The sequence below is a fragment of the Physella acuta genome, unplaced genomic scaffold, assembly GCF_028476545.2.
Source record: "Physella acuta isolate Inbredline_101_S28 unplaced genomic scaffold, ASM2847654v3 ptg000769l, whole genome shotgun sequence".
Classification (NCBI taxonomy): Eukaryota; Metazoa; Mollusca; class Gastropoda; family Physidae; genus Physella; species Physella acuta.
Genome location: NW_026732287.1, coordinates 435,408 through 462,276, shown reverse-complemented (window position 1 = coordinate 462,276; position 26,869 = coordinate 435,408). Strand labels below are relative to the sequence as shown.

Below are 26,869 nucleotides of genomic sequence, written 5' to 3'. Positions count from 1 at the left end.
ATACATATATATATATATATATATATATATATATATATATATATATATATATATATATATATATATATATATATATATATATATATATATATATAGTTCCATGACAAATGATCTCAGGACAAATGATCCCTCAGACAAAAGATACCACGACAAGATCTATCAGGACAAATGAAATCATGGACAATTGAGCTAAGACAAAATACATCAGACAATATATCTCTTGTATCTAACTGACCACTAGTATCTAACTGACCACTTGTATCTAACTGACCACTTGTATCTGACCACTAGTACCTGACTGACCACTTGTATCTAACTGACCACTTGTATCTAACTGACCACTTGTATCTGACCACTAGTATCTAACTGACCACTAGTATCTGACCACTAGTATCTAACTGACCACTTGTATCTAACTGACCACTTGTATCTGACCACTAGTATCTAACTGACCACTAGTATCTGACCACTAGTATCTAACTGACCACTTGTATCTGACCACTTGTATCTGACAACTAGTATCTAACTGACCACTTCTACCTAACTGACCACTAGTATCTAACGGACCACTAGTATCTAACTGACCACTAGTATCTAACTGACCACATGTATCTAACTGACCACTAGTATCTAACTGACCACTAGTATCTGACCACTAGTACCTGACTGACCACTTGTATCTAACTGACCACTAGTATCTAACTGACCACTAGTATCTGACCACTAGTACCTGACTGACCACTTGTATCTAACTGACCACTAGTATCCAACTGACTACTAGTATCTAACTGACCACTAGTATCTAACTGACCACTAGTATCTAACTGACCACTAGTATCTAACTGACCACTTGTACCTAACTGACCACTAGTATCCAACTGACCACTAGTATCTAACTGACCACTTGTATCTAACCACTAGTACCTGACTGACCACTTGTATCTAACCACTAGTACCTGACTGACCACTTGTATCTAACTGACCACTAGTATCTAACTGACCACTTGTATCTGACCACTAGTACCTGACTGACCACTAGTATCTGACCACTAGTATCTAACTGACCACTAGTATCTAACTGACCACTAGTATCTAACTGACCACTAGTATCTAACTGACCACTTGTATCTGACCACTAGTACCTGACTGACCACTAGTATCTAACTGACCACTAGTATCTAACTGACCACTAGTATCTAACTGACCACTAGTATCTGACCACTTGTATCTAACTGACCACTAGTATCTGACCACTAGTACCTGACTGACCACTTGTATCTAACTGACCACTAGTATCCAACTGACCACTAGTATCTAACTGACCACTAGTATCCAACTGACCACTAGTATCTAACTGACCACTAGTATCTGACCACTAGTACCTGACTGACCACTTGTATCTAACTGACCACTAGTATCCAACTGACCACTAGTATCTAACTGACCACTAGTATCTAACTGACCACTAGTATCTAACTGACCACTTGTATCTGACCACTAGTATCTAACTGACCACTAGTATCTAACTGACCACTAGTATCCAACTGACCACTAGTATCTGACCTCTAGTATCTGACCACTAGTATCCAACTGACCACTAGTATCTAACTGACCACTAGTATCTGACCACTAGTATCCAACTGACCACTAGTATCTAACTGACCACTAGTATCTAACTGACCACTTGTATCTGACCACTAGTATCCAACTGACCACTAGTATCTGACCTCTAGTATCTGACCACTAGTATCCAACTGACCACTAGTATCTAACTGACCACTAGTATCTAACTGACCACTAGTATCTAACTGACCACTAGTATCCAACTGACCACTAGTATCTGACCACTAGTATCTGACCACTAGTATGTGACCACTTGTAACTGACCACTAGTATCTGACCACTAGTATGTGACCACTTGTAACTGACCACTAGTATCTGACCACTAGTATGTGACCACTTGTAACTGACCACTAGTATCTGACCACTAGTATCTGACCACTAGTATGTGACCACTAGTATGTGACCACTTGTAACTGACCACTAGCATCTATCTGAGCACCTTTATCTACCCAGGCCTGTGAGAGCACGGTCAAGCACAAGACTGAGATGATCGGTAAACTGGAGGAGAAAACCAACCAGCTGGTCAACGCCATGAAGGAGATGGAGCACAGGTCTGTGGTCCAGGATCTAATCCTGCCGACACCTACATCACCTGGTGTATTTTTTTTGTGTTTGACCATGTCGCATTAGTCATGTCCATCTTAGTATCTTAACCTCCTAAAGTAGTGTCTTGTTTATATATATATATATATATATATATATATATATATATATATATATATATATATATATATATATATATATATATATATATATATGACTCAGAGAATAATGTTTAGAAAATCAATGTATTAGTGTAAAACTCAATAATGTGTGTCTAGCTAGTACAGAATTTGACGCTCTTTAAATTGTCATCCATTCTCTAGTTGGTTGATCGGTATGTGTGTTTATAATGTGTATACGTGGATCTCAGCCCAGGCATGTGGTCACATGCCGGGTTCTTATGGTGTGTGGATCCCTTAAGTGGGCTCCCGTGGGTTCGGGTTCAGAAGGACGGGCTTAAACCCTAGGGTTAGGGTTCATCTCTAATGAAAAGTACTTATGAGCTGCAGGGCAGTATTCACATGGGACCTGAGGTGGCACCTCTAAGGGGACCTGTAGTAGGCACCTATGGTGGCACCTGTGGTTGCACCTGTGGGGGCACCTCTAGGGTGCAACTGTAGGGAGCACCTGTGGGAGGACCAGTTACACCTGTATCAGCTGCCAGTCAGACCTGAGATCCACTCGTTTAAGTCGTCCATCACACAGACCCTCGCCTACATGTGTTGTTGTTTTTTGTCTGCATGGTGGATGCTGTTTGCCGCTTGACCCATCCCACTCTGCCTGTCTGATGTTGACCTCTGATGACCTTCTGCTGGTGACCTGTGATGACCTCCTGCTGATGACCTTCTGATGACCTCTCCACTGGTCTGTGTATGAAGGCTGAAGCAGTCCGAGTCGCACAGGGTGGCAGCCGAGGAGACAGCCCGCAAGTTGGGGCAGGTCATCGCAGAGAAGGACCAGAAGAGGTGGGTAGTGGGTTGTCAGTAGCCAACCAGGTGGGTAGTGGGTTGTCATTAGCCAACCTGGTGGGTAGTGGGTTGTCATTTATCCCAACCATTCTGGAAAATCCCAAATATCCTCGACTATTCAAACAACGCCTTATATTATCTGTTGTGTGGGCGTTCAAAAAGCTGCACACGAAGTAAAAAAAAAACCTATGATCTGCAGTCAAGTCAAACGATGCGTCTAGGGTGTCCAATTGCCCCCAGTCACTGTCCAAAAAAAATGGTGTGTTCTTGTTGGGAGGAAAAAAATTATTTCAAAAGTTTATCGCTGTCTGAGTATTTCATCTTTAGTTCACAAGAAACGGGCGAGTAGTTGTCCTAGTGACCCAGCAGTCCAGTCATGGTTGTTGTTTTTTAAGTCGTCGTGTGGTTTTAGTTAAACTTCAAGAAACAAATATAAAACAGTTTTTGAAAAGCTCTTGTACTTAAGGCAATGTTTCTTATCGTTCTTTTAGAGAACTGTTCATGTGGGCATGTGGGGAGTTATTGCCCCGTTTAAGCTAATGTGGCTTCAGACACCACACCATCTGATGGTGTCTAGACATGAGGTGGTGTCTAGACGTGGGGTGGTGGTGTCTAGACATGTGGTGGGGGTGTCTAGACATGTGGTGGTGGTGTCTAGACATGTGGTGGTGGTGTCTAGACATGTGGTGGGGGTGTCTAGACATGTGGTGGTGTCTAGACATAGGGTGGTGGTGTCTAGACATGAGGTGGTGGTGTCTAGACATGAGGTGGTGGTGTCTGGACGTGGGGTGGTGGTGTCTAGACATAGGGTGGTGGTGTCTAGACATGAGGTGGTGGTGTCTAGACATGTGGTGGTGTCTAGACATGTGGTGATGGTGTCTAGACATGTGGTGGTGGTGTCTAGACATGTGGTGTTGGTGTCTAGACATGTGGTGGTGTCTAGACGTGGGGTGGTGGTGTCTAGACATGTAGTGGTGTCTAGACATGTGGTGGTGGTGTCTAGACATGAGGTGGTGGTGTCTGGACGTGGGGTGGTGGTGTCTAGACATGTGGTGGTGGTGTCTGGACGTGGGGTGGTGGTGTCTAGACATGTGGTGGTGGTGTCTAGACATGTAGTGGTGTCTAGACGTGGGGTGGTGGTGTCTAGACGTGTGATGGTGGTGTCTAGACATGTGGTGGTGTCTAGACATGAGGTGGTGGTGTCTGGACGTGGGGTGGTGGTGTCTAGACATGAGGTGGTGGTGTCTGGACGTGGGGTGGTGGTGTCTAGACATGTGGTGGTGGTGTCTGGACGTGGGGTGGTGGTGTCTGGACGTGGGGTGGTGGTGTCTAGACATGTGGTGGTGGTGTCTAGACATGTGGTGGGGGTGTCTAGACATGTGGTGGTGGTGTCTAGACATGTGGTGGGGGTGTCTAGACATGGGGTGGTGGTGTCTAGACATGTGGTGGGGGTGTCTAGACATGTGGTGGTGGTGTCTAGACATGTGGTGGGGGTGTCTAGACATGTGGTGGTGGTGTCTAGACATGTGGTGGTGGTGTCTTGACATGTGGTGGGGGTGTCTAGACATGTGGTGGTGGTGTCTGGACGTGGGGTGGTGGTGTCTAGACATGTGGTGGGGGTGTCTAGACATGTGGTGGTGGTGTCTGGACGTGGGGTGGTGGTGTCTAGACATGTGGTGGTGGTGTCTAGACATGTGGTGGGGGTGTCTAGACATGTGGTGGTGGTGTCTAGACATGTGGTGGTGGTGTCTTGACATGTGGTGGTGGTGTCTGGACATGTGGTGGTGGTGTCTGGACGTGGGGTGGTGGTGTCTAGACATGTGGTGGTGGTGTCTTGACATGTGGTGGGGGTGTCTAGACATGTGGTGGTGGTGTCTTGACATGTGGTGGGGGTGTCTAGACATGTGGTGGTGGTGTCTATACGTGGGGTGGTGGTGTCTAGACATGTGGTGGTGGTGTCTTGACATGTGGTGGTAGTGTCTAAACATGTGGTGGTGTCTAGACATGTGGTGATGGTGTCTAGACGTGGGATGGTGTTTTGACATGTGGTGGTGGTGTCTAGACATGTGGTGGTATCTGGACGTGGGGTGTTGGTGTCTAGACATGTGGTGGTGGTGTCTAGACATGTGGTGGTGGTGTCTACACGTGGGGTGGTGTTTTGACATGGGTTGGTCGTGTCTAGACGTGGAGTGGTGGTTTCTAGACATGGGGTGGTGGTGTCTAGACATGTGGTGGTGGTGTCTTGACATTTGGTGGTGGTGTCTAGACATGGGGTGGTGTTTTGACATGGGGTGGTGGTGTCTAGGGGTGGTGGTGTCTAGACATGGGCTGGTTGTGTCTAGACGTGGGATGGTCTGGTCCACCAACCTAGGCCCCCAATCCTCGGGTATTAGAGTCCAGACCAGACTAAAGAAGGGGATAACTCAGATCATTTTTCTGTTGGATCAACACTGTATGGCTGGTATTGTACTTTTCGCTTGATTGGCGACTTAAACTACATATTTGATTGTCACATCTTAGCTAATCCGATCAAATCCAAGTATTCTAAATGTCTACACTGTGTCAGATTCAGGGCACGTCTGTTGGTAAATGTTTGCCACAATTTGTTGTCTCACACACTCGGACACATGGTAGAGGGCCAGCATAAGACATCAGACAAATGTGACATTATGTCTACATCAGACAAATAACTGACTTTAGCCCTACATCAGACAAATAACTGACATTATGACTACATCAGACAGATGACTGACATTATGTCTACATCAGACAAATGACTGACATTATGTCTACATCAGACTAATAACTGACATCAGCCCTACATCAGACAAATAACTGACATCAGCCCTCGTCAGACAAATAACTGACATCAGCCCTACATCAGACAAATGACTGACATTATGTCTACATCAGAAATAATTATCATTAAAAAAGTTTTTAAAAACCCACGTTTTCTGATTGAACTAAAAAGTAGAAAATAAATGCTATACATCACAATAATGCAAGTGATCACTCTACTATAAGCGATGAAAAACGTGGGGCGCCGAAGTAAAAGTTATATTACTATTGATTAGATAATACTATTGACTTTTATTAGGGAGCTTGTAGAGAGTCAACAGTATTAGAAACTGTAAGAAAATCACGGCGCCCCACGTTTTTCATCGCTTATAGAGTGATCGCTTGCATTATTATGCTGTATAGCATTTATTTTCTACTTTTTAGTTCAATCAGAAAACGTGTTTTTTTTTTAACTTTTTAAATGATAATTATTTTCTACTTTTTAGTCTTTGTCTGTTTGTTTGCATTAAAATCTTGCTATCGATTTTATCTTTTCGCATTCACTTTTTTTTTGGGTAAACGAAGACAACTCGTAAAAAACACGTGCCTTGAACCCGTGTCGAGTGGGTTAGCAATCGTGTGCCCCACCACTCGACCATATCGTCTCCCCCATACTGGCCACCAGTTGTTACGTTCTGGTTGTTTGTACACAAACACCGCGTGACAACTACTCAGTAAGCAAAAAGAGGGAGAGTACCGAACCTTGTTTTCATCAAATTACAATTACTGGGTTATGTCCCTTTTTCCCCCACGTTTTTTGTACAATTAAATAGCGGTCTAAAATGATCAATAAAATGTTTCCATGGATCAATTTAGTAATAATAACAATTGAATATTCTATTGTCATCGGAAACAAAGCTTCCCTGAAAATTTCAGCGCGCTAGCTAACTGGGAAGTGCCCGATATTTCGATCGCAAGATTTGATTGGAAAGACGCGAAAGCAAGTTAAAGAAAACGTGGGAAAATGACTGACATTAGCCCTACATCAGACAAATAACTGACATTATGACTACATCAGACAAATGACTGACTTTAGCCCTACATCAGACAGATGACTGACATTATGTCTACATCAGACAAATGACTGACATTATGTCTACATCAGACAAATAACTGACATCAGCCCTACATCAGACAAATGACTGACATTAGCCCTACATCAGATAAATGACTGATGATGACTGACATTATGTATACTTAATGTGTCTCTCTATAAATCTTTGAATGTAAGTATTGAATGGTTGCACGTTGCCTCCCCTTTACACAGTAGTAATTGTAAAACATCTAGAGTTACTTTAATCCTATCCACCCTTTAAATCTTGACGTGGTGAAGTCAGTTAATTACTTCATCAACTTGCTAATTCGGCACAAAAACATATGTAATCAACTGATTTACGAGGCTAATCATAAATATTATTCATAGAATCATAGCATTATAAATTCGTCGTCGATTATTTCATTCAATTAAACCCTGAATTCAGATTTCATCCCGTCTAAAATTGCCCCCGTGGGAGGGGCGATAACTCCCACACAACATCTCTCACCAACTGAAGGACTCGCTTGCCCTGATTGAACGCTGGACATTCTCATCTTCGTCCACTGAGAAATTTTTGTCTTAAAAAACACAGCGTTGTGATAAATATACATTTATAATTAGTTTTAATTTTTTTAATGATTTTAAGAATAAATTAGAAATTGAAAAAAAAAGGAGAAAAAAATGCCAATACGATTTTATTTTTAAGTCAACGAATATCAGCCTAGAGTTTCTCCATTCAAACGTTCGCAATCCACAATCTGATGTTTTGTTGGTGTGACCACAATCTGATGTTTTGTTGGTGTGACCACAATCTGATGTTTTGTTGGTGTGACCACAATCTGATGTTTTGTTGGTGTGACCACAATCTGATGTTTTGTTGGTGTGACCACAATCTGATGTTTTGTTGGTGTGACCACAATCTGATGTTTTGTTGGTGTGACCACAATCTGATGTTTTGTTGGTGTGACCACAATCTGATGTTTTGTTGGTGTGACCACAATCTGATGTTTTGTTGGTGTGACCACAATCTGATGTTTTGTTGGTGTGACCACAATCTGATGTTTTGTTGGTGTGACCACAATCTGATGTTTTGTTGGTGTGACCAGAAACTGATGTTTTGTTGGTGTGACCACAATCTGATGTTTTGTTTTGTTGGTGTGACCACAATCTGATGTTTTGTTGGTGTGACCACAATCTGATGTTTTGTTGGTGTGACCACAATCTGATGTTTTGTTGGTGTGACCACAATCTGATCTTTTGTTGGTGTGACCACAATCTGATGTTTTGTTGGTGTGACCACAATCTGATGTTTTGTTCATGTGACCACAATTTGATGTTTTGTTGGTGTGACCACAATCTGATGTTTTGTTGGTGTGACCACAATCTGATCTTTTGTTGGTGTGACCACAATTTGATGTTTTGTTGGTGTGACCACAATCTGATGTTATGTTGATGTGACCACAATCTGATGTTTTGTTGGTGTGACCACAATCTGATGTTTTGTTGGTGTGACCAGAAACTGATGTTTTGTTCTTGTGTCCACAATCTGATGTTTTGTTGGTGTGACCACAATCTGATGTTTTGTTGGTGTGACCACAATCTGATGTTTTGTTTTGTTGATGTGTCCACAATCTGATGTTTTGTTGGTGTGACCACAATCTGATGTTTTGTTGGTGTGTCCACAATCTGATGTTTTGTTGATGTGTCCACAATCTGATGTTTTGTTCGCGTGTACAAAGTCTGATGTTTTGTTGATGTGACCAGAATCTGATGTATTGATGACTGTCCTGTGTACACAAACTCATGTACTGAAACAACACGAAAACCAACAGTCTTCTAAAAATGCCGTCTGCTTTATGGAATGAGTACAAACAAAGAGAGCTTTAATCTACTCCCTCTCCCTTCTAACTAGCCGTGGCATGGGTTAAGATCTGGCTTAGTACGAGATTAGCGCTAAAGATGTTCTACAAGAGCCCCGTGCTCCCACCCCCACCAGTAACTCTTGGTGCCATTAATTTTTAGTAGCCAGAACTTGACGCAGCAGATTTCTGGCAATCCGATACATAGATCCCTCATCGTCTGCTGTTAATTTGGGGGGATACAGCAGGATTGTCACGTGATTGGGGTGGGGACCTGACTGTTCCGCCATTTTAGTGGGAGGGGCAGAGTGGGCCTTGGCTGTCATCAAATCAACTGTTGTAAACAAATGACAGACAGGAAAAACAAATTGACAGAAATATGTGATGGTAGGCGGGAAATATTTGACGTGGCACCCATCCTCTCGAGGTGACACCCATCATACTAGCGTGACACCCATCCCACTGGCGTGACACCCATCCCACCGGCGTGACACCCATCCCACCGGCGTGACACCCATCCCACTGGCGTGACACCCATCCCAACCACTATGATAGCGACTCACCAAAGTTTCCCATTGAGCCAAAGTGTGAAGGCTACCATGACAAATCTACGACAGTTAGATCCCTTACACCTTGTAGGTTGACATACTACATGACATCACAACATACAAGCAGTACATGACATCACAACATACAAGCAGTACATGACATCACAACATACAAGCAGTACATGACATCACAACATTCAAGCAGTACATGACATCACAACATTCAAGCAGTACATGACATCACAACATACAAGCAGTACATGACATCACAACATTCAAGCAGTACATGACATCACAACATACAAGCAGTACATGACATCACAACATACAAGCGATGTGAAACTTTTCTAACCTCGTTAATTATCGATCGGGAAAGGTTAATTGTTTTCTACAATCATAGAGTTTACAATGCTGCCTTTTATTTTGATGCCCCCCCCACACACACACATACACACATCTAGACAACTCACAGGATTGTCCCATCATTCTTGTGTTCTGTAAGCCTCAATCCACTCAGTTCGCTAATGTTTTCTTCTTTTCGAATATCCACTCTCTCTATACATGATTCTAGTTGGCGTTTAAGGTTGATGACGTATGGTAAAATCTATCTTTGAAAGCATATACTTAGTGTATAATTAATGAACTTGTTATTTGATGTCAAAACTTTTTTACGATCAAATCTTTGCTGGGAGTTTTCCCGTGGTAACTCAACGACGTAAGTAAACAAACACCTTCAAGATATACGCTGTCCTCATGTCTACCACCCCCCCCCCCCCCCCCACACACACACACCTCTTCTAGGCCGTGTGAAACTGTCGACAGACCTAACATTCCCGATACACTCCGCCGTGTGAAACTGTCGACAGACCTAACATTCCCGATACATTCCGCCGTGTGAAACTGTCGACAGACCTAACATTCCCGATACATTCCACCGTGTGAAACTGTAGACAGACCTAACATTCCCGATACATCCGCCGTGTGAAACTGTCGACAGACCTAACATTCCCGATACACTCCGCCGTGTGAAACTGTCGACAGACCTAACATTCCCGATACATTCCGCCGTGTGAAACTGTCGACAGACCTTACATTCCCGATACACTCCGCCGTGTGAAACTGTAGACAGACCTTACATTCCCGGTACATTCCGCCGTGTGAAACTGTAGACAGACCTAACATTCCCGATACATTCCACCGTGTGAAACTGTAGACAGACCTAACATTCCCGATACATTCCACCGTGTGAAACTGTCGACAGACCTAACATTCCCGATACATATGGCACCCTACAGCAGGCGCCCACTGTCTCCATATGGCACCCTACACCAGGCGCCCTCTGTCTCCATATGGCACCCTACACGAGGCGCCCTCTGTCTCCATACGGCACCCTACACCAGGCGCCCACTGTCTCCATACGGCACCCTACACCAGGCGCCCACTGTCTCCATACGACACCAGGCGCCCACTGTCTCCATATGGCACCCTACACCAGGCGCCCTCTGTCTCCATATGGCACCCTACACCAGGCGCCCACTGTCTCCATATGGCACCCTACACCAGGCGCCCTCTGTCTCCATATGGCACCCTACACCAGGCGCCCTCTGTCTCCATACGGCACCCTACACCAGGCGCCCACTGTCTCCATACGACACCAGGCGCCCACTGTCTCCATATGGCACCCTACACCAGGCGCCCTCTGTCTCCATACGGCACCCTACACCAGGCGCCCACTGTCTCCATACGACACCAGGCGCCCACTGTCTCCATATGGCACCCTACACCAGGCGCCCTCTGTCTCCATATGGCACCCTACACCAGGCGCCCACTGTCTCCATATGGCACCCTACACCAGGCGCCCACTGTCTCCATACGACACCCTACACTAGGCGCCCACTGTCTCCATACGACACCCTACACCAGGCGCCCTCTGTCCCCCCGTACAAAGCCATTGATCACCCAAAACATCTGGCCGGTTTTTACAAGCTAATTTGGTGCCATTGACTGGCGGAAATATTGATGCCAGCGGCGGCCTGCAGTTGTAGATTAGTTTTAAGTTTCTCTTGTATAGGTTTAGTTTTATTGTTTCCCAGAGGAAATCTCTTGTCAAATCATTGTAAAACAAATGTCTGTCTGTTCAAAGGAGACTAATGTCTGTCTCTTCTGTTGGGGTGGTTCAACTGTTGGATTGTGTTGGACTCTAAAGCCAAACTCTACTGTAAAACTGTGAAATGTTTGTGTCGCTGATGTGTCTCCATTTCAAGTCCCAGCCCATCACGTGTAGGTCGACAGACCTAACATTCCCGATACATTCCGCCGTGTGAAACTGTCGACAGACCTTACATTCCCGATACACTCCGCCGTGTGAAACTGTAGACAGACCTTACATTCCCGGTACATTCCGCCGTGTGAAACTGTAGACAGACCTAACATTCCCGATACATTCCACCGTGTGAAACTGTCGACAGACCTAACATTCCCGATACACTCCGCCGTGTGAAACTGTCGACAGACCTAACGTTCCCGATACACTCCGCCGTGTGAAACTGTCGACAGACCTAACATTCCCGATACATTCCGCCGTGTGAAACTGTCGACAGACCTAACATTCCCGATACATTCCGCCGTGTGAAACTGTCGACAGACCTAACATTCCCGATACATTCCGCCGTGTGAAACTGTCGACAGACCTAACATTCCCGATACACTCCGCCGTGTGAAACTGTATCTATGTGTTGCGGAGAAAATATATACCAAGATATACTTAGGTCGGAAAAAAAGTCGAAATTATCTGTATTGTAGGGATTATTTAGATTATTCATAGCAAAAACGGTGTAGATATTTCCTTTATAAACATTTAATATTGTGTCGATATTTCAGTTACAAAACATTTGATATCAAATTACCGCCATGATTTTGTAAAATTTGTTTTGTGGTAAATGAAAAATATGACATTTTATTGAAGGAAGTGGATCTTTACAACGCCGATAATTTGTCCAACATTTGTCCAACACTTGCTAGCTTGTGGACATTGAAATGTCGAAATGGCAAGTCTGATTTGGTGGGAAATTTTCCCACGTGGGTGGTGTTTAAGAAAATCTAAGAAAACAACAGATATTTTCTCTTTATTCATCGTGATCAATCATTAGCTACACTGTCAGTGAAGTCATGTTTTAGACTTGGACCATTGGCCTTAGTCTGTTGATGGCCAAACCTGCATTCGCTGCGTTAGTCCAAGTCAACCAGCTGGTATATTTATACGATACGCTCTAGCCTCAAGTGATACTCACCCCACACTCACACTCACACCCCACACTGACACCCCACACTAACATCCCACACTGTGATCGTTGCCTCAAAAACTATTTGGATCTAGATCTATAGCTTTTCATGACTCTCCAGTAGACAGCATGTTTAATATCTATACTGTGTCTGCCCTATTTACCGTGCCCCTCTCTGCCCTACTTACTGTGCCCTACTTACCGTGCCCCTGTCTGCCCTACTTACCGTGCCCCTGTCTGCTCTACTTACTGTGCCCTCTGTGCCCTACTTACTGTGCCCTCTGTGCCCTCTGTGCCCTACTTACCGTGCCCCTGTCTGCTCTACTTACTGTGCCCTCTGTGCCCTATTTACTGTGCCCTCTGTGCCCTACGTGCCCTACTTACCGTGCCCCTCTCTGCCCTACTTACTATGCCCTCTCTGCCCTACTTACTGTGCCCTACTTACCGTGCCCCTGTCTGCCCTATTTACCGTGCCCCTCTCTGCCCTACTTACTGTGCCCTACTTACCTTGCCATGTCTGTCCTACTTACCGTGCCCCTGTCTGCCCTACTTACCGTGCCCCTGTCTGCCCTACTTTACCGTGCCCCTCTCTGCCCTACTTACTGTGCCCTACTTACCGCGCCCCTGTCTGCTCTACTTACCGTGCCATCTGTGCCCTACTTACCGCGCCCCTGTCTGCTCTACTTACCGTGCCATCTCTGCCCTACTTACCGTGCCCCTCAGTGCCCTACTTACCGCGCCCCTGTCTGCTCTACTTACCGTGCCATCTCTGCCCTACTTACCGTGCCCCTCAGTGCCCTACTTACCGTGCCCTTTGTGCCCTACTTACCGTGCCCTCTGTGCCCTACTTACCGTGCCCCTGTCTGCCCTCAGATCTGCCCTTGAGACGAGCCTGCAGATAGAGCGGGAGTGGAGGACGACGGTACAAAGCAACTATGAGCAGGTCAAAGACAAACTGGCCCAGACACAGATGGAGATGGCCCAGCTCAAGGACCTCAAGAGGGTGAGTTCTGACAGGGCTGTCTTAAGGGTGAGTTCTGACACAGGGCTGTCTTAAGATGGTGAGTTCTCACACAGGGTTGTCTTAATAGGGTGAGTTCTCACACAGGGCTGTCTTAAGGGTGAGTTCTGACAGGGCTGTCTTAAGGGTGAGTTCTGACACAGGGCTGTCTTAAGATGGTGAGTTCTCACACAGGGCTGTCTTAAGGGTGAGTTCTGACAGGGCTGTCTTAAGGGTGAGTTCTGACACAGGGCTGTCTTAAGAGGGTGAGTTCTGACACAGGGCTGTCTCAGGAGGGTGAGTTCTCACACAGGGCTGTCTTAAGAGGGTGAGTTCTGACAGGGCTGTCTTAAGAGGGTGGGTTCTCACACAGGGCTGTCATAAGGGTGAGTTCTCACACAGGGCTGTCTTAAGAGGGTGAGTTCTGACAGGGCTGTCTTAAGAGGGTGGGTTCTCACACAGGGCTGTCTTAATAGGGTGAGTTCTGATACAGGGCTGTCTCAAGAGGGTGGGTTCTCACACAGGGCTGTCTCAAGAGGGTGAGTTCTGACACAGGGCTGTCTTAAGAGGGTGAGTTCTGACACAGGGCTGTCTTTACAGCTGTCTTTGTGGCTGTCTTAACTAAAGCATTGATGTCCTAAGTTGACCTTCTATCCACGGCAACTGATGTCCTAACTTGACCTTCTGTCCACGGCAACTGATGTCCTAACTTGACCTTCTGTCCACGGCAACTGATGTCCTAACTTGACCTTCTGTCCACGGCAACTGATGCCCTAACTTGACCTTCTGTCCACGGCAACTGATGCCCTAACTTGACCTTCTGTCCACGGCAACTGATGCCCTAACTTGACCTTCTGTCCACGGCAACTGATGCCCTAACTTGACCTTCTGTCCACGGCAACTGATGCCCTAACTTGACCTTCTGTCCACGGCAACTGATGTCCTAACTTGACCTTCTGTCCACGGCAACTGATGCCCTAACTTGACCTTCTGTCCACGGCAACTGATGCCCTAACTTGACCTTCTGTCCACGGCAACTGATGTCCTAACTTGACCTTCTGTCCACGGCAACTGATGCCCTAACTTGACCTTCTGTCCACGGCAACTGATGTCCTAACTTGACCTTCTGTCCACGGCAACTGATGCCCTAACTTGACCTTCTGTCCACGGCAACTGATGCCCTAACTTGACCTTCTGTCCACGGCAACTGATGCCCTAACTTGACCTTCTGTCCACGGCAACTGATGTCCTAACTTGACCTCCTGTCCACGGCAGAAGTTGTCATCTAGTGGGAAGTCATTTGTTTACGTGCTGGACACTTTGACAAAACCCACACTCGTGTGTGCGTGTGTGTGTGTGTAAACGCTGACCCAGTATTCGATACTTGTTACTGCAGTAAGGGGACTTAGGGAGATGGGATTTACCCGACCTACCCTCCCCGGTAACCATCACCTGTTGACAGGCAGCCTCCCCCCCCCCCCAACCCACCCCCTCACCGATATTGTTTACTACTGGACACAACTGGACACTGTCAAGAAAAATTAATTGCAAAGATCAGCTACCTCCTACTAACACAATACGCGCCAATCACAAGGGACTTAACGGCTTACATTCCTTGTTTGTTTTTGTTTTCAACGGAGTTTTTTCAAATAATTGGTGGCGTCTTGTTACACGATCTAGTTTTTAAGTGCTTTTAGTCGTTTCAGATGTATTGTCTCGACAAAAACTGAAATTATTTACCAAATGACATAAAGTAGTTTCAGTGACAAACGTAGCTGGTTCGTTCAAGAGTTGGTCACTTGCTAGATTTGTGGCATGTGCTACATACTGATCCACCATCCACTGACCCCTGTGCTACATGATGACCCCTCTCTAACATACATTTACCCCTATGCTAACAGTAACCCCTATGCTAACAGTGACCCCTATGCTAACAGTGACCCCTATGCTAACAGTGACCCCTATTCTAACAGTGACCCCTATGCTAACAGTGACCCCTATGCTAACAGTGACCCCTATGCTAACAGTGACCCCTATTCTAACAGTGACCCCTATGCTAACAGTGACCTCTATGCTAACAGTGACCCCTGTGCTAACAGTGACCCCTATGCTAACAGTGACCCCTGTGCTAACAATGACCCCCTGTATCCCCAGGACTACTCCGAGTTGATCGCCAGACACGAGGAACTGGAGGGCAAGTGCCAGGAGCAGGAGAGTGCTTTAGCTGAGTTAGGCTCACACCTGAGCGAGTAAGTGGGCGTGGCGCATGGGGGCGTGGCTTATGTGTGGGCTCATGTAGACATGGCTGATGTGTGGGCTCATGTAGACATGGCTCATGTAGACATGGCCCATGTAGACATGGCTCATGTAGACATGGCCCATGTAGACATGGCTTATGTAGACATGGCTCATGTAGACATGGCCCATGTAGACATGGCTCATGTAGACATGGCTCATGTAGACATGGCGCATGTAGACATGGCCCATGTAGACATGGCTCATGTAGACATGGCTCATGTGTGGGCTCATGTAGACATGGCTCATGTGTGGGCTCATGTAGACATGGCTCATGTAGACATGGCTCATGTAGACATGGCTCATGTAGACATGGCTGATGTGTGGGCTCATGTAGACATGGCTCATGTAGACATGGCCCATGTAGACATGGCTCATGTGTGGGCTCATGTAGACATGGCTGATGTGTGGGCTCATGTAGACATGGCTCATGTAGACATGGCTCATGTAGACATGGCTCATGTAGACATGGCCCATGTAGACATGGCTCATGTAGACATGGCTCATGTAGACATGGCTCATGTAGACATGGCCCATGTAGACATGGCTCATGTAGACATGGCTCATGTAGACATGGCTCATGTAGACATGGCTCATGTAGACATGGCTCATGTAGACATGGCTCATGTAGACATGGCTCATGTAGACATGGCTCATGTAGACATGGCTCATGTAGACATGGCTCATGTAGACATGGCTCATGTAGACATGGCTCATGTAGACATGGCCCATGTAGACATGGCTCATGTGTGGGCTCATGTAGACATGGCTCATGTAAACATGGCTCATGTAGACATGGCTCATGTAGACATGGCTCATGTAGACACGGCTCATGTAGACATGGCTCATGTAGACATGGCTCATGTAGACATGGCTCATGTAGACATGGCTCATGTGTGGGCTCATGTAGACATGGCTTATGTAGACATGGCTCATGTAGACATGGCTCATGTAGACATGGCTCATGTAGACATGGCTCATGTAGACATGGCTCATGTAGACATGGCTCATGTAGACATGGCTCATGTAGACATGGCTCATGTGTGGGCTCATGTAGACATGGCTCATGTAGACATGGCTCATGTAGACATGGCTCATGTAGACATGGCTCATGTAGACATGGCTCATGTAGACATGGCTCATGTAGACATGGCTCATGTAGACACGGCTCATGTGTGGGCTCATGTAGACACGGCTCATGTAGACATGGCTCATGTAGACATGGCTCATGTAGACATGGCTCATGTAGACATGGCTCATGTAGACATGGCTCATGTAGACATGGCTTATGTAGACATGGCTCATGTGTGGGCTCATGTAGACACGGCTCATGTAGACATGGCTCATGTAGACATGGCTCATGTGTGGGCTCATGTAGACACGGCTCATGTAGACATGGCTCATGTAGACATGGCTCATGTAGACATGGCTCATGTAGACATGGCTCATGTAGACATGGCTCATGTAGACATGGCTCATGTAGACATGGCTCATGTAGACATGGCTCATGTAGACATGGCTCATGTAGACATGGCTCATGTAGACATGGCTCATGTGTGGGCTCATGTAGACATGGCTCATGTAGACATGGCTCATGTGTGGGCTCATGTAGACATGGCTCATGTAGACATGGCTCATGTAGACATGGCTCATGTAGACATGGCTCATGTGTGGGCTCATGTAGACATGGCTTATGTAGACATGGCTCATGTGTGGGCTCATGTAGACATGGCTCATGTAGACATGGCTCATGTAGACATGGCTCATGTAGACATGGCTCATGTAGACATGGCTCATGTAGACACGGCTCATGTAGACATGGCTCATGTAGACATGGCTCATGTAGACATGGCTCATGTAGACATGGCTCATGTAGACACGGCTCATGTAGACATGGCTCATGTAGACATGGCTCATGTGTGGGCTCATGTAGACATGGCTCATGTAGACATGGCTCATGTAGACATGGCTCATGTAGACATGGCTCATGTAGACATGGCTCATGTAGACATGGCTCATGTGTGGGCTCATGTAGACATGGCTCATGTAGACATGGCTCATGTAGACATGGCTCATGTAGACATGGCTCATGTGTGGGCTCATGTAGACATGGCTCATGTAGACATGGCTCATGTAGACATGGCTCATGTAGACATGGCTCATGTGTGGGCTCATGTAGACATGGCTCATGTAGACATGGCTCATGTAGACATGGCTCATGTAGACATGGCTCATGTAGACATGGCTCATGTAGACACGGCTCATGTAGACATGGCTCATGTAGACATGGCTCATGTAGACATGGCTCATGTAGACATGGCTCATGTGTGGGCTCATGTAGACATGGCTCATGTGTGGGCTCATGTAGACATGGCTCATGTAGACACGGCTCATGTAGACACGGCTCATGTAGACATGGCTCATGTGGACATGGCTCATGTAGACATGGCTCATGTGTGGGCTCATGTAGACATGGCTCATGTAGACAGGGCTCATGTAGACATGGCTCATGTGTGGGCTCATGTAGACATGGCTCATGTAGACATGGCTCATGTAGACACGGCTCATGTAGACACGGCTCATGTGGACATGGCTCATGTAGACATGGCTCATGTGTGGGCTCATGTAGACATGGCTCATGTAGACACGGCTCATGTAGACATGGCTCATGTGTGGGCTCATGTAGACATGGCTCATGTGTGGGCTCATGTAGACATGGCTCATGTGTGGGCTCATGTAGACATGGCTCATGTAGACATGGCTCATGTGTGGGCTCATGTAGACATGGCTCATGTAGACATGGCTCATGTAGACATGGCTCATGTAGACATGGCTCATGTGTGGGCTCATGTAGACATGGCTTATGTAGACATGGCTCATGTGTGGGCTCATGTAGACATGGCTCATGTAGACATGGCTCATGTAGACATGGCTCATGTAGACATGGCTCATGTAGACATGGCTCATGTAGACATGGCTCATGTAGACATGGCTCATGTAGACATGGCTCATGTAGACATGGCTCATGTAGACATGGCTCATGTGTGGGCTCATGTAGACATGGCTCATGTAGACATGGCTCATGTAGACATGGCTCATGTAGACATGGCTCATGTGTGGGCTCATGTAGACATGGCTCATGTAGACATGGCTCATGTAGACATGGCTCATGTGTGGGCTCATGTAGACATGGCTCATGTAGACATGGCTCATGTAGACACGGCTCATATAGACATGGCTCATGTAGACATGGCTCATGTAGACACGGCTCATATAGACATGGCTCATGTAGACATGGCCCATGTAGACATGGCTCATGTAGACATGGCTCATGTAGACATGGCTCATGTAGACATGGCTCATGTAGACATGGCTCATGTAGACATGGCTCATGTAGACATGGCTCATATTGACAGTTCCCCCCCACAGGTCCAAGCTGAAGGTTGAGGACCTGCGAGAGGCCACAGCCATGCAGCGTGAGGCCCACTGGGCCAGTGACGTCACGGCCACCCATTGTAAACAGTGCAGCAAGGAGTTTTCATTGGCCAGGAGAAAGGTAAGATTTGTATTGAAAGTTTTCATTGGCCAAGAGAAAGGTAAGATTTGTATTGAAAGTTTTCATTGGCCAAAAGAAAGGTAAGATTTGTATTGAAAGTTTTCATTGGCCAAGAGAAAGGTAAGATTTGTATTGAAAGTTTTCATTGGCCAAGAGAAAGGTAAGATTTGTATTGAAAGTTTTCATTGGCCAAGAGAAAGGTAAGATTTGTATTGAAAGTTTTCATTGGCCAAAAGAAAGGTAAGATTTGTATTGAAAGTTTTCATTGGCCAAGAGAAAGGTAAGATTTGTATTGAAAGTTTTCATTGGCCAAGAGAAAGGTAAGATTTGTATTGAAAGTTTTCATTGGCCAAGAGAAAGGTAAGATTTGTATTGAAAGTTTTCATTGGCCAGGAGAAAGGTAAGATTTGTATTGAAAGTTTTTCGACAAGTTTTGATCAGCTCACTGAAAAGATTTCTCCACCTATAAACCTACCTTAATCAGCTGAAACCCATTTAGAATTAAATCTCCCTCGTTATTGCCTCTTAAGTAACTCACGTCCCATCAGCCCACTGAGCCCATAAACATACTTTGCCTCAAGAGCCATCCAAGGCCCCTGAGCCCCATGTTGTCTACCCCCCAGCCCCACTAAGCCCACCTAACAGCCCACTAAGCCCCATGTTGTCTGCCCCCCCCCCCCCAGCCCCACTAAGCCCACCTAACAGCCCACTAAGTCCCATGTTGTCTGCCCCCCACCAAGCCCACTAAGTCCCATGTTGTCTGCCCCCCCCACCAAGCCCACTAAGCCCCATGTTGTCTGCCCCCCCCCCGCCCCACTAAGCCCCATGTTGTCTGCCCCCCCCCGCCCCACTAAGCCCCATGTTGTCTGCCCCCCCCCCCGCCCCACTAAGCCCCATGTTGTCTGCCCCCCCCCCGCCCCACTAAGCCCCATGTTGTCTGCCCCCCCGCCCCACTAAGCCCCATGTTGTCTGCCCCCCCAGCCCCACCAAGCCCGCTAAGCCCCATGTTGTCTGCCCCCCACCAAGCCCACTAAGCCCCATGTTGTCTGCCCCCCCCCCCCGCCCCACTAAGCCCCATGTTGTCTGCCCCCCACCAAGCCCACTAAGCCCCATGTTGTCTGCCCCCCCCCCCGCCCCACTAAGCCCCATGTTGTCTGCCCCCCACCAAGCCCACTAAGCCCCATGTTGTCTGCCCCCCCCCCCCGCCCCACTAAGCCCCATGTTGTCTGCCCCCCACCAAGCCCACTAAGCCCCATGTTGTCTGCCCCCCCGCCCCGCTAAGCCCCATGTTGTCTGCCCCCCCAGCCCCACCAAGCCCACTAAGCCCCATGTTGTCTGCCCCCCCGCCCCGCTAAGCCCCATGTTGTCTATCCCCCCAGCCCCCCCCGCCCCACTAAGCCCCATGTTGTCTGCCCCCCCCCCTAAGCCCACTAAGCCCCATGTTGTCTGCCCCCCACCAAGCCCACTAAGCCCCATGTTGTCTGCCCCCCCCCCCGCCCCGCTAAGCCCCATGTTGTCTATCCCCCCAGCCCCCCCCCCGCCCCACTAAGCCCCATGTTGTCTGCCCCCCACCAAGCCCACTAAGCCCCATGTTGTCTGCCCCCCACCAAGCCCACTAAGCCCCATGTTGTCTGCCCCCCCAAGCCCACTAAGCCCCATGTTGTCTGCCCCCCCCCCCCGCCCCACTAAGCCCCATGTTGTCTGCCCCCCACCAAGCCCACTAAGCCCCATGTTGTCTGCCCCCCCGCCCCACTAAGCCCCATGTTGTCTGCCCCCCACCAAGCCCACTAAGCCCCATGTTGTCTGCCCCCCCCCCGCCCCGCTAAGCCCCATGTTGTCTGCCCCCCCCCCCCCGCCCCGCTAAGCCCCATGTTGTCTGCCCCCCCCCCCCCGCCCCGCTAAGCCCCATGTTGTCTGCCCCCCCCCCCGCCCCGCTAAGCCCCATGTTGTCTGCCACCCCCCCCGCCCCGCTAAGCCCCATGTTGTCTGCCCCCCCCCCCCGCCCCACTAAGCCCCATGTTGTCTGCCCCCCCCCTAAGCCCACTAAGCCCCATGTTGTCTGCCAGCCCCACCAAGCCCACTAAGCCCCATGTTGTCTGCCCCCCCGCCCCACTAAGCCCCATGTTGTCTGCCCCCCCCGCCCCGCTAAGCCCCATGTTGTCTGCCCCCCCCCCCCGCCCCACTAAGCCCCATGTTGTCTGCCCCCCCTAAGCCCACTAAGCCCCATGTTGTCTGCCAGCCCCACCAAGCCCACTAAGCCCCATGTTGTCTGCCCCCCCCCCCGCCCCGCTAAGCCCCATGTTGTCTGCCCCCCCCCCCCTAAGCCCACTAAGCCCCATGTTGTCTGCCAGCCCCACCAAGCCCACTAAGCCCCATGTTGTCTGCCCCCCCCCCCCCCCCGCCCCACTAAGCCCCATGTTGTCTGCCCCCCCCCCCCGCCCCGCTAAGCCCCATGTTGTCTGCCCCCCCGCCCCACTAAGCCCCATGTTGTCTGCCCCCCCCCGCCCCGCTAAGCCCCATGTTGTCTGCCCCCCACCGCCCCACTAAGCCCCATGTTGTCTGCCCCCCCCCCGCCCCACTAAGCCCCATGTTGTCTGCCCCCCCCGCCCCACTAAGCCCCATGTTGTCTGCCCCCCCCCCGCCCCACTAAGCCCCATGTTGTCTGCCCCCCCCCGCCCCACTAAGCCCCATGTTGTCTGCCCCCCCCCCCGCCCCACTAAGCCCCATGTTGTCTGCCCCCCCCCCCGCCCCACTAAGCCCCATGTTGTCTGCCAGCCCCACCAAGCCCACTAAGCCCCATGTTGTCTGCCCCCCCCCCGCCCCACTAAGCCCCATGTTTTCTCCCCCCCCCCTAAGCCCACTAAGCCCCATGTTGTCTGCCCCCCCCCCTAAGCCCACTAAGCCCCATGTTGTCTGCCAGCCCCACCAAGCCCACTAAGCCCCATGTTGTCTGCCCCCCACCAAGCCCACTAAGCCCCATGTTGTCTGCCCCCCCCCCCTAAGCCCACTAAGCCCCATGTTGTCTGCCAGCCCCACCAAGCCCACTAAGCCCCATGTTGTCTGCCCCCCCCCGCCCCACTAAGCCCCATGTTGTCTGCCCCCCCCTAAGCCCACTAAGCCCCATGTTGTCTGCCAGCCCCACCAAGCCCACTAAGCCCCATGTTGTCTGCCCCCCCCCCCCCGCCCCACTAAGCCCCATGTTGTCTGCCCCCCCCTAAGCCCACTAAGCCCCATGTTGTCTGCCAGCCCCACCAAGCCCACTAAGCCCCATGTTGTCTGCCCCCCCCCCCCCAGCCCCACCAAGCCCACTAAGCCCCTATTACCTTCTCCCCCCAGCACCACTGCCGCAGCTGTGGCGACATCTACTGTGCCGAGTGCTCCAACAACAAGATGCCCCTCCCCTCCTCCTCCAAGCCAGTCCGAGTCTGTGACGCATGTCAGACACAGCTCCTGGCGCGCTGCTCGGCTTCATCGTGACAGATGCTGGACCACCCATGACAGACATCTGACAGATGTTGGACCTTATATGACAGACATCTGACAGATGTTGGACCTTGTATGACAGACATCTGACAGATGTTGGACCATGTTTGACAGATGCTGGACTATGTATGATAAATGTTGGACCATTTATGACAGACAGATGTTGGGCTGTATATGACAGACACATGAAAGATGTATGACAAATGTTGGACCTTGTATGACATATGATGGACCATGTATGACATATGTTGGACCATATGTTGGACCAATTATGACATTTTGGACCAAGTATGACATATGTTGGACCATATGTTGGACCACATATGACATATGTTGGACCATGTATGACATATGTTGGACTATGTATGACATATGTTGGACCAAATATGACATATGTTGGACCATATGTTGGACCATGTATGACATATGTTGGACCAAGTATGACATATGTTGGACCACGTATGACAGGGTTTTATTAATGTGATTAACTTTGTGAAGGCAAGACTGTTTTCACATGAGGTAGCATAGAATGACATACAAATACATTCTTTCCTTGTCGTACACAGTTGTTGCCCTTGTATCAAATCAATCACTGAGATCTAGCAATCTGGTACTAAAGTTGATATTTGATTTGTTAATAAAGTGAATGTATTGCTGGAAATACAGTCGTGTATGTTTGTGTGGTTATCATGTGGGTATGTCTGTGTGGTTGTCATGTGGGTATGTTTGTGTGGTTGTCATGTGGGTATATTTGTGTGGTTGTCATGTGGGTATATTTGTGTGGTTATCATGTGGGTATGTTTGTGTGGTTGTCATGTGGGTATGTCTGTGTGGTTGTCATGTGGGTATGTTTGTGTGGTTGTCATGTGGGTATGTTTGTGTGGTTGTCATGTGGGTATGTCTGTGTGGTTATCATGTGGGTATGTTTGTGTGGTTGTCATGTGGGTATGTCTGTGTGGTTATCATGTGGGTATGTTTGTGTGGTTGTCATGTGGGTATGTCTGTGTGGTTGTCATGTGGGTATGTTTGTGTGGTTGTCATGTGGGTATGTTTGTGTGGTTGTCATGTGGGTATGTCTGTGTGGTTGTCATGTGGGTATGTTTGTGTGGTTGTCATGTGGGTATATTTGTGTGGTTGTCATGTGGGTATATTTGTGTGGTTATCATGTGGGTATGTTTGTGTGGTTGTCATGTGGGTATGTCTGTGTGGTTGTCATGTGGGTATGTTTGTGTGGTTGTCATGTGGGTATGTTTGTGTGGTTGTCATGTGGGTATGTCTGTGTGGTTATCATGTGGGTATGTTTGTGTGGTTGTCATGTGGGTATGTCTGTGTGGTTATCATGTGGGTATGTTTGTGTGGTTGTCATGTGGGTATGTCTGTGTGGTTGTCATGTGGGTATGTTTGTGTGGTTGTCATGTGGGTATGTTTGTGTGGTTGTCATGTGGGTATGTCTGTGTGGTTGTCATGTGGGTATGTTTGTGTGGTTGTCATGTGGGTATGTTTGTGTGGTTGTCATGTGGGTATGTCTGTGTGGTTGTCATGTGGGTATGTTTGTGTGGTTGTCATGTTTGTGTGCACATCTGAATGCATGTACTGAATGTTTATTGTTGAGACTCATGATGCTGCTTACATTGTGTAAGCCATATATAGATTGTGCTTACAGTGTGTAAGCCTTTACAGCTATTCAGATAACTACTCCATGTGTATCTTGATAACCTGCATAGGATGGCAAGGGAAATAACTCAATAAATGTCACAGATTTTTTTTAGAATAGAGTCCTTGCAAACACGTGACCTAAATCACGTGATACCTACGCCCGCCGCCACAGTGGTGTACATCAGACGTAAACACAATCAGCTGTTCGCCAGCGCTGGACGTGTTTACCAGCGCTGGAAGTGTTCACCGTATGTAAAGAATCGCGCCCGCGGAAAAGGAAAAATATGTTAAAAAACTTGAACTCTTAGGAATTGAAGATCCTTATACAGTTATTGACAGTTTCGTGGATAATATAAATATGTGGCTGAAATTTCTAAATAAAAATACTGTTAGTAATACCGTTTGCGTTTAGAGTTTAAGTAGACGAAGCTGATCAAATGCAGTAATATATTAGAGGTTATCTACTGTAGCAAACGTGAGACCACTTAACTCCTACAAAACCCACACTACAACGGCTAATATAATCCATGGGTAATAACCAATCTGGGTAGCATGTTATACAATTTAAGACCCTTATAATCCAGCAGGGAAGTAATCAGACACATTAATACTGACGTTCAACCGTCATGATGGCTGCCCCCACCTGTATCTAGCCCACAATAAAACCAAAGAGGAGTCTGCCCTGCCCTCCCCTGAAAATGTCTCACCTCCGTGATACCCAGCCCCACAGAGATAGTATTTCTTATATAATTTTGACCCTCAGGGCCCAGCAGGGAGAACAAAGGGGAAAGTCCCACTGCTCTCCCCTCAACACTTCTCACCTCGGTGTCATGTTATGTCATTTATAGCACACACGGCTTATCAGGGGAAAGCATTAAGGCATTAAGAATCTTAACTCTGGACAGCTACACACTAGTATACTAGCTACACACTAGGTGCCTACTGTAAACTACTAGACTGTAGGCCCTATGTAGACCTGCAATTGTATCAATTGTAGACTGGGTCCATTGTTATTATTCTAAACCATCTCACTTATAATGTTTCTAGCTTGATTTGTTTCTTTTATAAACAGTGGATTTAAAAAAAAAATTAGCCTAATCATTAACCTAATAATAATAATGTGGTTATTTGTTGTTGGCTGGTATGATCTAGATTGTACTACTAGGCTACAAAAACTTAGTAGACCAATTACTAGATATGAATTTGAATTTAATTAAACTCAGTCCAGTATCAGATACATATTGCTGTAAAAAGACAACAAAGTAGGTAGGCCTTAGTAATTTATTAAAGCCTTCTACTACAATAATATCAACTACATGCTTGTATAAAGTTTTTACAATTTAATTTAAGTAGCAGATTCTAGATCTAAGTCTAGTCATATAATCTATTTCAATTTCAGAAAATTTCGTTTGCTAAAAAAATGATTAGATAATAGAGCGAGATTTTAGATCTTAGAGACAATTAAATGCTTTATTAGGCCTATTATGACTACTTTTGATTTATTATGGGTGTATTTTGAATCGAATGTAGATCTAAAGTAATTAAATTTAAGTAAAGAAGTAGATTCTAGATTCTATGTCTACCCAGCGGAGCCAGGTATAAGCCTACTATTAGATCTTGTTATTCTTATTAGCCTATAATATTACTTTTGACTTTGTCTTTTACTATTAGTATTTGTGAAGGTCGAGCATATTTGTTTTATTAATAGTTATCTTTTATAATTAAAATGAAGTTTATTATTTTACTGTCCTTACATGAAACAAAGTATCGAGAACTGCATTTGATCAGATTCGGCTACTTTAACTCTAAACGCAAACAGTATTACTAACAGTAATTTTATTTAGAAATTTTGTCCACATATTTATTTATACGAAACTGTCAATAACAGTATAAGGATCTTCAATTCCTAAGAGTTCAAGTTTTTTAACGTATTTTTCCTTTTCCGCGGGTGCGGTTCTTTACATACAGTGAACGCGTCCAGCGCTGGTGAACACGTCCAGCGCTGGCGAACAGCTGATTGTGTTTACGTCTTGTGTACACCACTGTGGCGGCGGGCGTAGGTATCACGAACGGACGTGACGTCATATGAAAGGACTCTATTGTTATGTTAGTAAATTTAACATACATTTTTATTTCCTTTTAAAATATCATTTTTCAGATATAAAGCTTGTTTTTATGTAATA

At 47.1% G+C, this 26,869-nt stretch overlaps 1 protein-coding gene across 1 annotated transcript in view; it reads left to right on the top strand.

The window, feature by feature from the left end:
• The window catches only part of LOC131950525 (RUN and FYVE domain-containing protein 2), a 77,085-nt gene extending 53,194 nt beyond the window's left edge, over positions 1-23,891 (top strand). The window contains exons 11-16 of the mRNA XM_059312720.1: positions 2,077-2,174; positions 3,045-3,131; positions 13,570-13,699; positions 15,851-15,945; positions 19,421-19,547; positions 22,884-23,891. Of these exons, the coding sequence (XP_059168703.1) occupies positions 2,077-2,174; positions 3,045-3,131; positions 13,570-13,699; positions 15,851-15,945; positions 19,421-19,547; positions 22,884-23,024 (678 nt within the window). The 3' untranslated portion in view covers positions 23,025-23,891. The remainder of the gene's footprint in view (positions 1-2,076; positions 2,175-3,044; positions 3,132-13,569; positions 13,700-15,850; positions 15,946-19,420; positions 19,548-22,883) is intronic.
• Positions 23,892-26,869: the final 2,978 nt, after the last annotated feature.